Genomic DNA, 14,260 nt, shown 5'->3' with positions numbered 1-14,260 from the left:
TTTTAAAAGATCAGCCAAACTGCACTGCAGAATACTATAAACTAACTACTATACTTATTGTTCGCCTTCATTTATTTAAGGACCAAAAGGAGAAAATAAGTTTGTATAGCTTGTGGCACATTTCCCCAAGTTTCTTATTGTCCTTTTTGGTATACTTTACATAATGATTAGTCTTAATAACTGACTAATAAAGGAAAATGAAAAAGCTTTTGCACTTCTGGCCTGCTTTGAAATGATTCTGTTTAAATAATATAACCATCTCAGAGAACTGAGATGACTGAGAACTGTGAACTAGCTCTTCTAATAGAAAAGCAAGTTTATGTATTTTTAGGGACAAATATGTGAATTACATACGCTTCACCAAATGTGTTTTGATCTTATCCTTATTTAGCACTGCTTGTTAAGACTGAGGATTTTTCCAAAATAATTACAAAGAAAATATGAGTGCAGTCACACCATGTGAACACAATTAAAACCTTTAAGCATTCTAGATAAAGCATGTGTACAGTTAAGAATCTGTTTCCATTAAAAGCACTTTTTTTTACATCTGCTAGTCATTAAATTCCACCTAATTGTTACTGGCCATTAAAGCACAAATTCTTTATAAGAAAAAAAGGTATTGCAGCGATCATTTTCTTCATGATAAATATTAAACATGACTTATGCAGCAGGTACTTAAAGTTGTTCCCATCATCAGTAAAAAAATGCTTTTACTTACTCTAGTAAATTTAATACACAAATCTTTCTCTCTGCAGTCATCTCACCACCAGATAAGACATTTCCATTACTTCTAAGTTTATTACTGTGCCATGTCTTCATCTTAAAACAAATTTTTTGAACAGCTAAACAGAAGTAAATTCTTATATGAGTTCTCATGAGAAGTTTTCCTTTCCAGATTTTTATACTGAATAAAATCCCTGGACAACAATCCTTTAGCTTTACAGAGGATTTCATACCTGCCCTGAGGGCACTGCTTTCAGATGTCTAGTCCTATTAAAGAGACAGCTGTATTTAATTTAACTGGGTTTTTCTCATGAAAGGCGCTTATTGTTATGAAGTGAGATTAAGAATGTATATAAGTGATGTACAGTATTTGACGGCATTTCCTACTGGTAAGACCAGCTACATTTTAATTAAAGAGTCCAACGATTTTTTTTGCAAATATCACCTTACATATTTATAATTGATTGCTACCATCTATACATAAAAGATGTTTGTAATCCAAGAACAAAAACTTAGGATAATCCATGTTTTAGAGAGCTGACAATTAAAGATAAAATTATTAGTCTGATATCCAGGAAAGGGCATGGAGAGAATATTTTCCTGGCATATCAGAATATAGTTTTGAGCTAAAGTTGAAAAGAACATTTTTATGCCATGGGATAATGAAGGTGACTGCTCTCACTTTTCATCTCTGGCAAAATCACTGAAAGTCAGAAGGCATATGGTTTGTGCACACAACAGTGGTTACAAGACTACATTAAAATAACTGCTTCTAATTTCAAATACTGTGATTTTTTTCTTCATAAATAATGTAACCACATTATTTCTGTAGTCTCTAAATTTTTAATCTTACTCTAGATTTTTCTATATAACTATTAACCAGCATGCACAGAAATTGCACCAACTCTTCACCTTCAAGCTGGCCTTCAAGTCTTTTAATAAGATGAACCAACAACATGTTGTGGACACCTCAATCCACAATCAGTGTTCACACAATAATGTAAGAGTTAAAACATTTCCAGATTCTACTCAAAGCAGCAAATTTAAATACCTTAGCAAGTGATCTTACGATAGGGTTTTCCATAATTCCTTTAAGAAAAATCAGGTCTATTTCTTCAGCGCCTGTCGATGTCGGCAGATCGGTAAGGTTGTCTAAGACCTGCTGCATGGCTGCTGACAAAACAAAAACAAAAAGTAAATACTGACCAAAACAGGCTTCCATAAGGAGCACAAGCTCTGGAAAACACCACAACATTAACTTTAAAGATGTTAAGCAGTCAAGTACATCTACTGAGAACAAGGGGACAGAAGAGAAAAAGAACTTTTTGTGTGTGTGTGTCTGAAAAATGAAATAAAGATTGCATCCAATTGAATCCAGGCCCAGCACATTCCTTCCAAGATTTGCTACTAAGGATTGAAAAAACAAACAAGGACAAACTATGTATAAGGTATGCATAATTTTCCAAATACAATAAAATCAACTCCTTCAGTACTCTTTTTATTTCATATTTTTTAGAAGTTTTTAGCCCTCATACACAGAGCAACCCACAGGTTTTACAATGCTTGTAGAGGCAGATTCACTCTTGTAAAAATGAACATGCAGTTCCAAATAAATTTTTTTAAACCAAAAATTTGCTTCCAAGGCAGCTCTTACTGTGGGAACACTTGTGTCCACCGCAGCAGTCCTTTACAGCCAGTCTGACCCACTGCACTCTGGCACTAAGTGCACACGGTGCAGATGCTAACACCAGCCTGGTCCCACTACACACAGCAATGGGAAGAACACCCTACAATGAGAAATGCATCGTGCCTGCCCGGTACCCTCAGACTTGCTGAGAGAAACACTCTTGGCTGAGAGTCAACAATGCTGCCCAAAGAAATGTCAGAAAATGCCACCATTCCAGCTGTCTGGTCGCCTGAAGTCATCGAGGTGAGTTAAGAGAATTTGTTCTTGTTCTTAACTTTACTCTTTTAAACTCCTACCAAGCTATATATGCATGCCCAAATAGACACACACACAGGTGTACTAACAAAATCTCCTGTTGAGATCCCCAGCAAGCCCAGAAGCCTTGGAATAACCACGTGTTCTGCAATGCTCTGCATGTTGCAGAGTAGTATATAACAAGAGAATTAGAAAAGCCTATATGCCCCTTCTCCCACACAGGAATTTACCCTTAAATTTCCTCACTGCTTTATAATGAAAGCTATTATGAAACTGCACAGTAACAGAACAAACTGCATTTCTCAACACCTACTTTCTGATTCTAATCCTTCCTAGAAAATTCCATCTGAAGAAAAAAATTTCTGACCATTCTTTCTATTAAGTGGAACTGACTTTTCAACAAGCAAATCAACTCACGTGTGACATTTTAACTACAGCAGTGCATATCAAAAGACCTGTATTATGTTAAAAGTTTTAACCACACTTTTTCTTTCAAAAAAAAGTGAATTTTCTGTGAAACCATGAGTAGGAGGAAAAATAACACTTTATGTTTTCAGATTTTGAAGCAGCATTCTTTCTATTTTGTAACAGACAAAGTCCTGTCAGCAACCACATTACATAAAGTCACAAAATTACCATGCAAACAGTTCACAACTTCCCCAGACTAGGTACATCCTACATTCTGACTAGTTCAACTGCAGGTGAAACTGCCTTCTTCACATTTTCTCAATTCCCAATTTCAGACTCGTGACTTTTAATGTAGTCACACAAGCTGTACTATCTGCAGAAGTGGGCAGATGTTTCTGGCCAATTTACGTCATAAGTGCTGCATAATAATGCAAGTGTTAGAATAATAAGCTTTCTTTACATTTTTAACAGATTTGCAAATTCTTTTTCAAGGGATTTCAGGTTAGCATTTTTTCTCCTACAAATAATCAGAGAAAATGCAAAGCTTCCTTGAAGTCAAAGTACGCATCTCAACTACCAGCTGCAATTCCAGCACTTGATGGTGACAAAGACATCTATAATAAACACATTCTTCATATTAACTCCATGACATTATCCTGTTTCTTACTTAAGCCTTTCAGAATTCTGCCTTAGATCAAATTAAAAAATATAGTCCCTACATAAAAACCTTACCATCAAAAAGAAAATGTTAAAAGCTATGTTAAGTTTCAGAAGAATGTCCTCATGCAAGTAGTCAGGGTATTTTCAAATTAATATTTTATTCAATAAAGTTTTCAAAAACATCTAGCATCAGAACTACTTAAGTATATTTTATCATTCTTAGAAAATAGCAACCAGCTTTATCAATATGCAGAGTTCCAAAAATTCACAAAGGCGGACTTGCATTCCAGGTCATCAAAACCAAAACCAGCTGTTCTCAGAAACAGCTTCCTACAGTTGTCTGTTGGTTGCCTCATGGCACAGCCATCATGGCAAGAGTTTTCTTAGCTATAAATAGCGTTGTCTCAATATTAGCAAACCAAATAGAAAGCAAACTAAAAAGGCAGGATAAGGCACCTTTACTCATGCTGTAATGTCTGTGTTTGAGCACAATATGAGGCTCAATATTGCCGCAGTGCAGACAGCAGTTCCCCATCTGAAAGGGAAGATCTTTCCAAGTAGTTGAATAAAAAATCATACCTTTAAGTACCCCTTTATTTTAACCAGTTACAATGTTAAGCAAAAAAATTTTAGCATGAGAGAAAGGTTAAGCTTCAACAGTCTCTGCACCTGTTACCTAGCACATGGCAGGCAGAGGAATATTTATATGCTTCACCAAGTTCCACTGTTTTACACTTACCTGGTAAAATATTCAGAACATGATCAAATGTTATTTGCCAAAAAAACCCATCAAGAGCATATTCCAACACAAATTATGCCTGCTGATTTATTTAAAAAGAATAGATCACAAATATATGAGTACTTTTTATGATGGACTAGACAAAGCATTTTAATCTCAGTGTTTTACGTGTATTATACAAGTCATGGGCCACTTTCAAATATAGTTCCTGTTTAATGTGAAAAGCTGGTATTTGTTCACATGTGAAAATAGCTTTGAAAGTCTAAGCAATATACTGACTACATATGCCTTAGATATTCCTACATGTACTTTAAAAAAATTCGATTTATCTGAAGACTAAGGGCAGAGGTGGGAGGAGGGGAAGACACTTTGGGAAATGTATCATGGAATGATTTCTTCTGTATCTATTCAAGAGGCTTTTGTTTACTCATTTCTAGGATCTATTAAACAACAAACAACAGGAGTTACTTTGTTTCCAGGCTTCATTATAATGATCTTTCAGAATAATGTAGATTCACATAGAATTTCAAGTAGCACTCATTTAAACAATTTCCCTTTCTTCTTTCCAGGGGTAAAGCCACCTTAGCACTTTCAAAAAAAAGCATCACATCTTGTTCCTGATGGAACAGGAATGAAAGCTAAAGATGAAAGTACTTAGGTAAGAAAGTTTTACTTAAAAGATGATCTCCTACCAAGCAAGAAACAGGTGGAACTGAGGAGATTTGAGACTACCAAATCTAAATATCCCATCAAGAATTGCCTTTTGAGCCGCACGTCTCTTTTGTGGTGAATCTGCCCTTGAAATGTTGACTGAAGTTACTCACAGGGGGATAGAAAGCCCTGTAGAACTTACATTCAAGTCAGGCACACTGAAGAACTAAGGACTACATGAACAAACTGCATAAACCAGGTTGTCAGAAGTGCTTCTTATTATTGGGTACTTTGGGGTACAATAAAGAGGAAATGCATGCTTTCCCTTCAGTGGAAAACTAATTGGGTCTCTCTTCCCCCTCTTGTCCCATCTTTTACAGGAAAATAATAAGAATATACTAACTTTGAGAGCTCTACCATTCACCTCCCTCTCTCTGAAGACAAGCCTGTTTCTATATTCAAAGACCCATCTGGGGAAAACTTTAAACTCTCATCGCAACACATGAGGATTTGTTTTCATGAGGACACCATGAGACAGGCATGGCTGACTACAATGGTTAATAAAACCACCTAGGAACACACACATATTGCAAGAAACCCACTGACAACAGCCTCCAGACACACCAGGAGGAGCCGGGTAGCAGAAACAAACTCTCAGTTGAGGCAAGGTGCTGAAATACAGGGATTATTAGGAAAGGTGACAACAGAACTGAGTCTGAACTGGGACTCCTAAGAGAAAATGAGATTACAACTCCAACCCCCGGCTTTCGTGACAGGGAATACACATAGAATTAATTTCCACAGTCAGTTTTCAAAGAACATCTTCATAACTGCAGCAAGTTTAAAGCCTCAAGCAAAACTCAGCAGGAACATACTGGTCTGCCATGTACATGCACTGAACAATTTATTCCTGCTATACATATGACCCCACATTCAGGGAAACTAGTTTGTCATTTGAACCCCATTTCAAAAAGTGAAAAGGGGCAAAGAGATGTTAATTGATCTCTGTGGCAAACAAGGTGTGGGAATACAGAAATCCCACTTCCTAATGCAAAATTTACTAACCAGAATTAAATCCTCCTAATTCCCACAGAGTTCTTCAGACAGCCAAAGGATGTTTCAAAGGTTTAATCTACACATCGTACCTTACAATTGTAAGTAAAAGATACCCTGGTAACTCCTTTCTTCTTGCAATTGTAAGAAAAAGACAGATTTTCACCAAGCTCGCAGCTGTGATTCTTCTACCAAATTTGATTTTTAATCTTTCTTTCAGTGCCTAATTCTTGTCTACATTAATTCTATGTAGAGGAAAGAGGAAGCATACATTTAAATAAATTTTCCAGATTTGCAGACAGAAGACAAATGTGTCACTCACTGGGGAAAATTAAAGCTTTTCAGAGTGAATACCTTGCACAGTTTTTTTAGCTCAGCTTCATTTTATTAGTCTCCAAGCTTACAAAATAACAGGATTGAAAAGAAAATTATGTATAATATATTTAAATAAACATGCATATTTATTTCCACATGGCCTACTCATCTGGATAGAAAGTTATAATAAATACCTCAAGGACTACTGGAGAGGCAGGTACTCCAAAGTCTAGAAAGTCAGATTAAAATCTTGTCACATACATAAACTTCAGAAATAGTTTCTTGTGTGATTTAAAACCTTTTCAAGAGGGATATATTGAAGTTTCACAAGACACACAATAAGCTCAGACAAAAGAAGAATAATTTTTAACTTCGTCAGCCCTTAACCAATGACAACTCTGTAACTTTTTCCCATTTGTGTTTAAGGTTTTTAAATAATGATCATTATGCTTAAATAAAAGGCAAAGGAAAAAAAAGTTATTTTGTCTTGGCCACTTCTCTCCCCAGTCACAAATTATAGCATTTTTAGCAGTCTAGAACCTATGAAGAGGTTAACATTCTGAGAATATTTCACAAGTTCATTCACAAATAGGCTATTGACCAAGAATATATGAAAGGCTGACAAAGCTGTCTTACTACTCCTAGAGTAAGTTTCAGAAGCCGTATTTTCAGATAAAAGTCTCTGGGGAAGCACTATGCAGCGAGCACATACAACATCATGTTTGAGTTCTCAGAGCCAGCAGCTGCATGCACGGAGCAGGATCACTCCCAGCAGCAGCTCCAGAGCAGCGAGCCCTGCAGGAGCGGTGGAGCTCTGCAGTTCCATCCCGCGCTCTCTACAAATCAGTCACCTACTCCACACACGCTGCTGACTGCAGCAGGGGGCAGTGACACTCCTTCAAACACCCACACACACACCTTGCACCTACTATCTGGTAGACACTGCCAAGCAGGCTGCCCTGGACAGCCGCCTTAACTCGGACATTCCTGGGCAGCATTCCATTGTAACATCACTCAGGCACCTCTTCTAAACAGGACCTCTTCTCAGGCAGCAAACACAGATCTCTAAAAAGACAGTAAGATTGATTAATGAAGAACGCTGTTGTCTGCAGCACGAACACTTTACTGACTGCAGAATCACACACGGCAATGAATTTTTAAAGGAAGAAGGAAAAGTCTAATTGATAAGAATAAATATTCCTCTGGATGTTCAAATTCTGCCCACTAAATTTCTGCACATTGAAAAGAAATAACATAAGTGCTTAGAAAAGTTTTTTTTAATTTTTTTAACTTCATTTTCTACAGGTCTACTGGCAAACCAAAATGGAGCTATTTGAACATATCTATAAATAGAAGCTCAAGCAGTCCCTACCCTTATCAAACCTGGCTCAACTATATCTTTCATGCCCATTTTTCATGACTGTGAAGGTCACAAAACCTATAGGGAAGAGCCAACAACCATTTCCCAGCTTGAACACTGCAGACATACTTCTTTCAGGCTGCGAAGATTGTCTAAAAAAAGACGAAGCACAAATTTTCTGACGAACAGATGGACCTCACAGCTGCATCTTTTGGAAAAAATAAAAGCACTATTTAAAAGTAATCTCAGCAAAGATAAAAAAGGAACAAAACATCAAAACTCCAAAACTAGCAGAATTAAAAGCTTAAGTCTTATTTAAATACATATATCACGACCAACAACAAGATATTGAGGACAGATACACTAAAATCTAGTTTTAAGGAAATTATGTCAGACTTCTCTTTCTTAAAGGATTACCAAGAAAAATATATCATAAAGTACAAAGGCAATTAACTTCATGCTCACTAACTAAGCTTGATGCTTTGAAGATAAGCCTATATAAGTGTTAGGTATTACCAAGTTTTCTGACCTTTTTTAATTAGAGAAAGAATGATGTAAGCTTCAGGCACAGAATTATTAACTGAGAAAGGACACACATGCACACAGACAAGATTACAGAAAAAAAAATTTCAAGCACTATACAACATAAACCAGAGCATGTACAAGCAAGTCAACTAGAAGTTTTTTAAAAGGCTGAATTTAAAAATTGTTTTGTGTATTTTTACTTTTTCTCTACTGATATTAAGAAAGTATACACTGATGTCACGCAAAGACTGCTGCACGTTAAATGAATACTAGGACATGCCCCAGGAGATTTTCAGTTTTGGTGAAGAAAGACTGTACTACCCTTAGCTCTTCAACTACCTTAGTATTTCAGGTACTGTAGAATATATTTGAACAGATTTTTAAATGAAGGCAAAACATTCAGTGGCTAGGCAGTCTAAGATACTACTTTGCAATCAAAAGCCATAGGAGAAATTCAACAAAGTTTCAGAATGTATCCTGCACTCCACTCAAGTTATACAAGAGGCTGAGCTTATTGCACACATCCATCATTCTCCCTGGTATTTTGCAAACAGTGGCTGGATGAAGAAACTTGCATTCTCTGCAGTACCTATGGTAATTAATGACAGTTTTTTATGAAGTCTAAAACGCCAGCAAAAGAGATACAACAACCTAAGTACAGCTTTTGAAGTATTGCTTTCTCTAATGTGCACTCGTCCAAATGAATCAAAAGCTTTGTATCTGCATCTCTGCCACAGTACTCAGTATTATTTATCTGCTGCAGTACAACAGAGCCTGAAGAAAGCAGGACTGAAAAAATGCTAACATAAGTAAAGATGACAGTTATATAGCAAGGAAGAAGTAATGTGCAACAAACAAACAAACCAAACAAATGTAAGAATCAGTTTACTGTACCACTTTTCTTGGTGAAACACATGAGGGAAAGCCACGCAGAACCATCCACTGTTTTATCCCATTCACAAATTCAGCCTAAGGGCAGCTGGAAATCAATTAAGATTTCTTCCTCAATTAGACCTCTTCTTCACACAAGTAAAAAAATTAGAACCTGAAGAAGAAATAATGAACATCCTTCCAAAGGGATAGCAGACTTCCACTCCAAGAACATGCTTTCATCTTGTTGCTGGTCTCCAGTGAACACTGTCATAGCGGATAAGGCAAGCTGCACGTTGTGTCCCATTTCTGAGACCAGGCACATCAGGAGCAACTGGCCCAAGCTTGGCCATTAGCATCTTTTTCCAACCATGTGCACTTTTATCTAGAACACTGGATAGGCATTTTTTCAAAGAAAGCTAAAATTCACAAGGCTTGTAACGTACGCTACTGTCTGTGTAAATGAAACGGTTCAGAACATAAGTCACAGAGCTGTTCTGTAGCATGCTTTGTGCACGTCTACAAAAAAGACAAGGTACTTTTAATAAACAAAATTAGGTACTCCACTGTGTAGCAAAGTAACAACACTGCACCTCCAGAGATCTGTGATCTTATTACCAGAGATGATGGTTTCACTGCAGTTTGCATCCCAGGAGTGTCTGCATCCTTGTGTCTGAAGGAACCTGATCACTCAACAGAGTATCAGGAGAATATAGTTAAAAACAATCCACACTTCTGATATCTGGCATTTCCTTAATCTTGGTTAATAGAAAACTAGATTAAACAATTCTTTCTGCTCCCTGTTCTTAATCAATTTTTTTTTTTACATCTAGGAAAAAATGTCTCACTTTTCATTACTGTAACATAAAGAGGGCAACTTTCTGCCCTTCAGAAGGCTTCTCCTCTCCTATATCAACCGGGAAAGAAGCAAACCTGGCATAACTGCCCTGTACCTCTTCCAGTCTGCACCTTTTTTTCCATATAGGCAGTCAGAAGTGTGGAAAATATATCGGACAAGAGTCTCGTGAGTGCCCTGCACGACACCATTAATACTTCCCTCTCTAGTGATAGGGAGAGATAATGAGATCTATTTTGACCTTCTTACAGTTACGTCACACTGTCAGCTCAATCTACTGGTCTGTCACAAAACAGTACAAAGGTACACTTCAAACGTCACTCTCCTCCAAAATTAAAACTGTAACTGAACAAAATGTCCTCTTTCTTCAGTGAAAATACTACATATATATTTTGTCCCGCTGCTATTACTCTAAGTTTCAAGTTAGTTTTTGGTCTACTTTGTTTTTGGTCCACTTTTGCTTTAGTGAAAATGCGTAGACAAGGAAATACATCAGAAACCATGTATCATCCATATACCACTGTTGCTTTTAACACTACTTCCTTTTACAGCTTCAAGCATAGGAGACACTGAGGAATTCTAACAAATAAGAATTTTACAATGAAGACATTTGCTATCAAGCGAAATAATGCTGTGTCATAATACATTCTCAGAGTTATTTTATAACAACAGCAGAATGCTTTTTAAAATGAAAGCATCCAAACCCAGCACTTTCAAAATCTGATTGCTCCATTATGATGCAGCCACTTAAAAAAACATACCTCTGCCCTTTTACCAGTCACACTCATGTTAACATTTCAGGCATGCACTGTTTCAGGCCTCTGCTACTGTGAAGTATTTATTTAATCATCCCTTCCAAACTAATACACTGGAGTATTTAAATTAGAGCTGTACCAGTGCAGGTGTAAAAATATTTCTGAGGTTCCACTTTAGATGCTACACAAGCATTTGAAAATTGCTCAATAAAATTATATGCAGAAAACAGAAATGCAAGACAGCTTTTTGGAGCACAAAGTAAGTTAAAGCACTTTATAAAATCTTTAGACTATGTCAACATATTCTTTAATTAAAAAGGAAAAAGATATTTAATTACACTATTATTATATCTAGCCCATTTTTCTTTTGAAAGGAAAAAAAAAACACCATGAAATGCTTCCATAGGGAAGTGTTCACTTAATTTCACTCAATTTTCTACTGCATCCTGGACTGAAGACAAAAATTTTAGGACAGGAGTAGATCTGCAAACAGGAGTGAATCTGCAAAATTTATAACATTTAAATGAAATGGTCTCTGTCTCAGGACCTCAGTTTTCAATTTTACATGATCGCCTAGTACATTTTCCAAACATTTCACCTCAAGTCCATCCCTAAACTCTAATGCTCCCACTTCCACTAAATTAATCTCTGTCATGCACACATCCCCATTTCTGCTCAAACAAACTTATTAGGAAGCAATAAAGGCAATTCACTAAATTAATAATGTTCTAGTTCAGGGTGACTTGCAATGGAAGAACAAAAAACCACTTTTACTTGACTACCTTTATCATATGACACAGTTCTTGCTTATTTTAAGGACACAGCTAAAGCTTTACCTACAAAGAAAATTTCCAAAACACAGCCGGAATGTTAGTAGTGATGTAGTGGATAGAAAATTGATTCTTTTTAAATTTGTTTGCCAAATAACACAGCTTATCTTTCTAAATAGTGAAAAATACCACAAAAAACCTTTGTGTTTTAATAAAGAAATGGCAAAATATGGCATGTTAAAGGCTTACTTGACCTTCAGGAATGATCAAAATACATCTCTGTCACTCCCCTAGTGAAGGCACTCCATTCTAAACCTTGCTTTCAATTCAATGCAGTCAAGATTTACACAACTGCCTATTCATTATCCTCAACAGTTATGTTCCTTTAGTCCTTTGCAGGCTATGTTCAAGAACCCTGGAAAAGGAATAAAAAGATCAGCTTGACACTTGTATTTTGAAGGGAACTGAAAATCTTTACAGAGTAAGTCAAACTGCCCTTAGTCATGTGTTTTACCTCCTGGACTACTTGTTACCAGGATTTATTCATGATTGCAAATGTTTAATGAAAAGTGGGAAATCTAATTTCAATTTAAGAATATCTAGGCACAATAACATCAGGAAAAATGTATTTCTACTGGTCTTGGGGCAGCTTGGATTAAGAATGCCATGTTTTTAAGGAAACTGCCACTTTGAATGCTCTCTTTGAATGTTTGCCACCTCCACTTTAAAGTCAATTTCCAAGTTACTGCTGTAAACCCTGAATGACAGTATTCTGTGTTGTATAAGGTGGGCACAGGGAGTGAAACAGCAAAGGGTGTCTTCAAAACTGTATGTGATGCATACTGACATGTTTGAAACTTTCTACTCCATTTCCTCAGAATATCAAGATGGGTTTCATTAAGTTTTGCTAAGAACTTGGAATTTTCAGTCACGTAGCCCACCACTCCGACTGAAGCAAAACCAGAGAGCTTTTAAGTAAATTTTGCACATTTTTCAGTTCAAATGTTTTGTTTGTTTTTTTTTTTGTTTGTTTGTTTGTTTTTGGAGGTTTTTTTGGGGGAGGGGGTTGGTTGATTGATTTTATTTTGCTGGGTTTTTTTTCAAAAGAAGCACTGGCAAATGCAAAGACAGCTGAACTTTACTTCTTGAACAACTCACATCACTGAAAAACTCAGTGAAGAATAATATCTATCAAGGCTTTTCATCATTTTCTGAGACAGGCAAATTGCTGTAAATCTGAAAGGTTTGAAATGACAACTTTCACTGGTATGACATCATCTTTTTTATAATGGCTTCTCTTGTAAAAATAAGACCATGATGGAACTTGGCTTTTTGACTGCATCTGAGCCATGAGAAAGCTTACGGGGCGGGGGGAGGTTGTAAGATAATGTCTTTCTTGACTTCAAGCTGCAATTGCTGTTTCTTAAAAGCAGTTCATACACAGCCTTATACACTAACTCTCTTCAAACCTCTCTATGCTGAAACAATAAAAGCCACATTATCTTAGTTTTCACTCAAGTCCTTCATTCTGTTGTTTCCCACACTTCTTAGGGGTCTTAGAGAAAGGGGTTGGGAGAAGAGAGGAGGTACTAGTACAAACAAGTACTAGTACAACCCTTGTTGGGTTTTGACAATAAAATCTCTCAGAGCTGCACAAATTTTAAGGCCCTTACACCTGCAGCCAGAACCACCTCTAATGCCACCCACAGAAAAGGAGAGGATTCCCAAAATAGCCTATTGAAGTCCATGTACAATCAGAAATGGATTAGGGATCATGAATCTCTGTCCCTAGCCTTGGACTTTCACTGCAATAGATAAATAATAATTCCATGTTACAGCTTTTCTCCAAGAAGGTTTTATGAAGTCCAGGTCCTGACCTGGAAAAAAGTAATTGCTTTGCCAGCCACCTTCAGTGTGGCAGCTGAGAGAACTGTCTCATCACACCAAGTGAGTTCTGAGAGCAGTCAGTCCCATCCATGGCTGTTTCTGCTTATCTTACTCTCCCCACTGAATTCCTTTCCCTGAGGAGTACTGAGCCTGAGAACAATATAAAAAGAGAGCAATGTAACCTCCTATGGATCAATTGGTTCTTTGGATGCGACTAGTTTTAAGATTGTGGAATAATTTAACATGAAATTACCTTCAAGATCCCAAGAAACCTTGAAAGGGCTAAGATGTCTTTTTTACATAACTTTCTGGGTCTTACAAGGTCAAAACCACATTATTGCCAATACCTATGAATGTTATTTAAAAAAAAAAAACAAGTCCTATCTCAGCAGACAGGTTATACAGCACACAAGGAAGCAAGAAATAGATGGAGTAGTCATTGTCTCCTACAAACTTGACATATAAGTGAAATGGCCCCATTCCTCCTCAGGATTTTGAAAGGTCTGAAACAACACAGTCTAGGAATGCATTTTCAGAAGTATAAATTCCTATCTGCAGAAAGAAAATCACACTTTTTACTTATGTTTTTCAAATAATCATCTCTATTTCTTTCACTTATCACTATACTTTTCTTGAACACATGACCAACACCAAATGGAACTTTGATTCTGTTTCAACTTCTCAGAAACCCTGTCTATGAACATAGCCCCCAGAAGACCTGCACACATTCCACTTGTCATGTGGTA

General features: G+C 36.7%; 1 protein-coding gene across 4 annotated transcripts in view; it reads right to left on the bottom strand.

Moving 5' to 3' along the window:
- The window catches only part of PALS2 (protein associated with LIN7 2, MAGUK family member), a 59,745-nt gene that overhangs the window by 29,823 nt on the left and 15,662 nt on the right, over positions 1–14,260 (bottom strand). For 2 of the 4 annotated variants that reach the window (XM_041411534.1, XM_041411535.1), the window contains one exon: positions 1,775–1,893. In XM_041411534.1, coding sequence (XP_041267468.1) covers positions 1,775–1,893 — 119 coding nt within the window. Of the gene's footprint in view, positions 1–1,774; positions 1,897–7,409; positions 7,531–14,260 lie in introns of those variants that run through there. The other 2 variants (XM_041411538.1, XM_041411537.1) reach the window with 2 other exon arrangements.

Source organism: Onychostruthus taczanowskii, unplaced genomic scaffold (genome assembly GCF_017590055.1).
Source record: "Onychostruthus taczanowskii isolate IOZ18803 unplaced genomic scaffold, ASM1759005v1 scaffold36, whole genome shotgun sequence".
Classification (NCBI taxonomy): domain Eukaryota; kingdom Metazoa; phylum Chordata; class Aves; order Passeriformes; family Passeridae; genus Onychostruthus; species Onychostruthus taczanowskii.
This window is presented reverse-complemented; position numbering and strand designations above follow the sequence as displayed.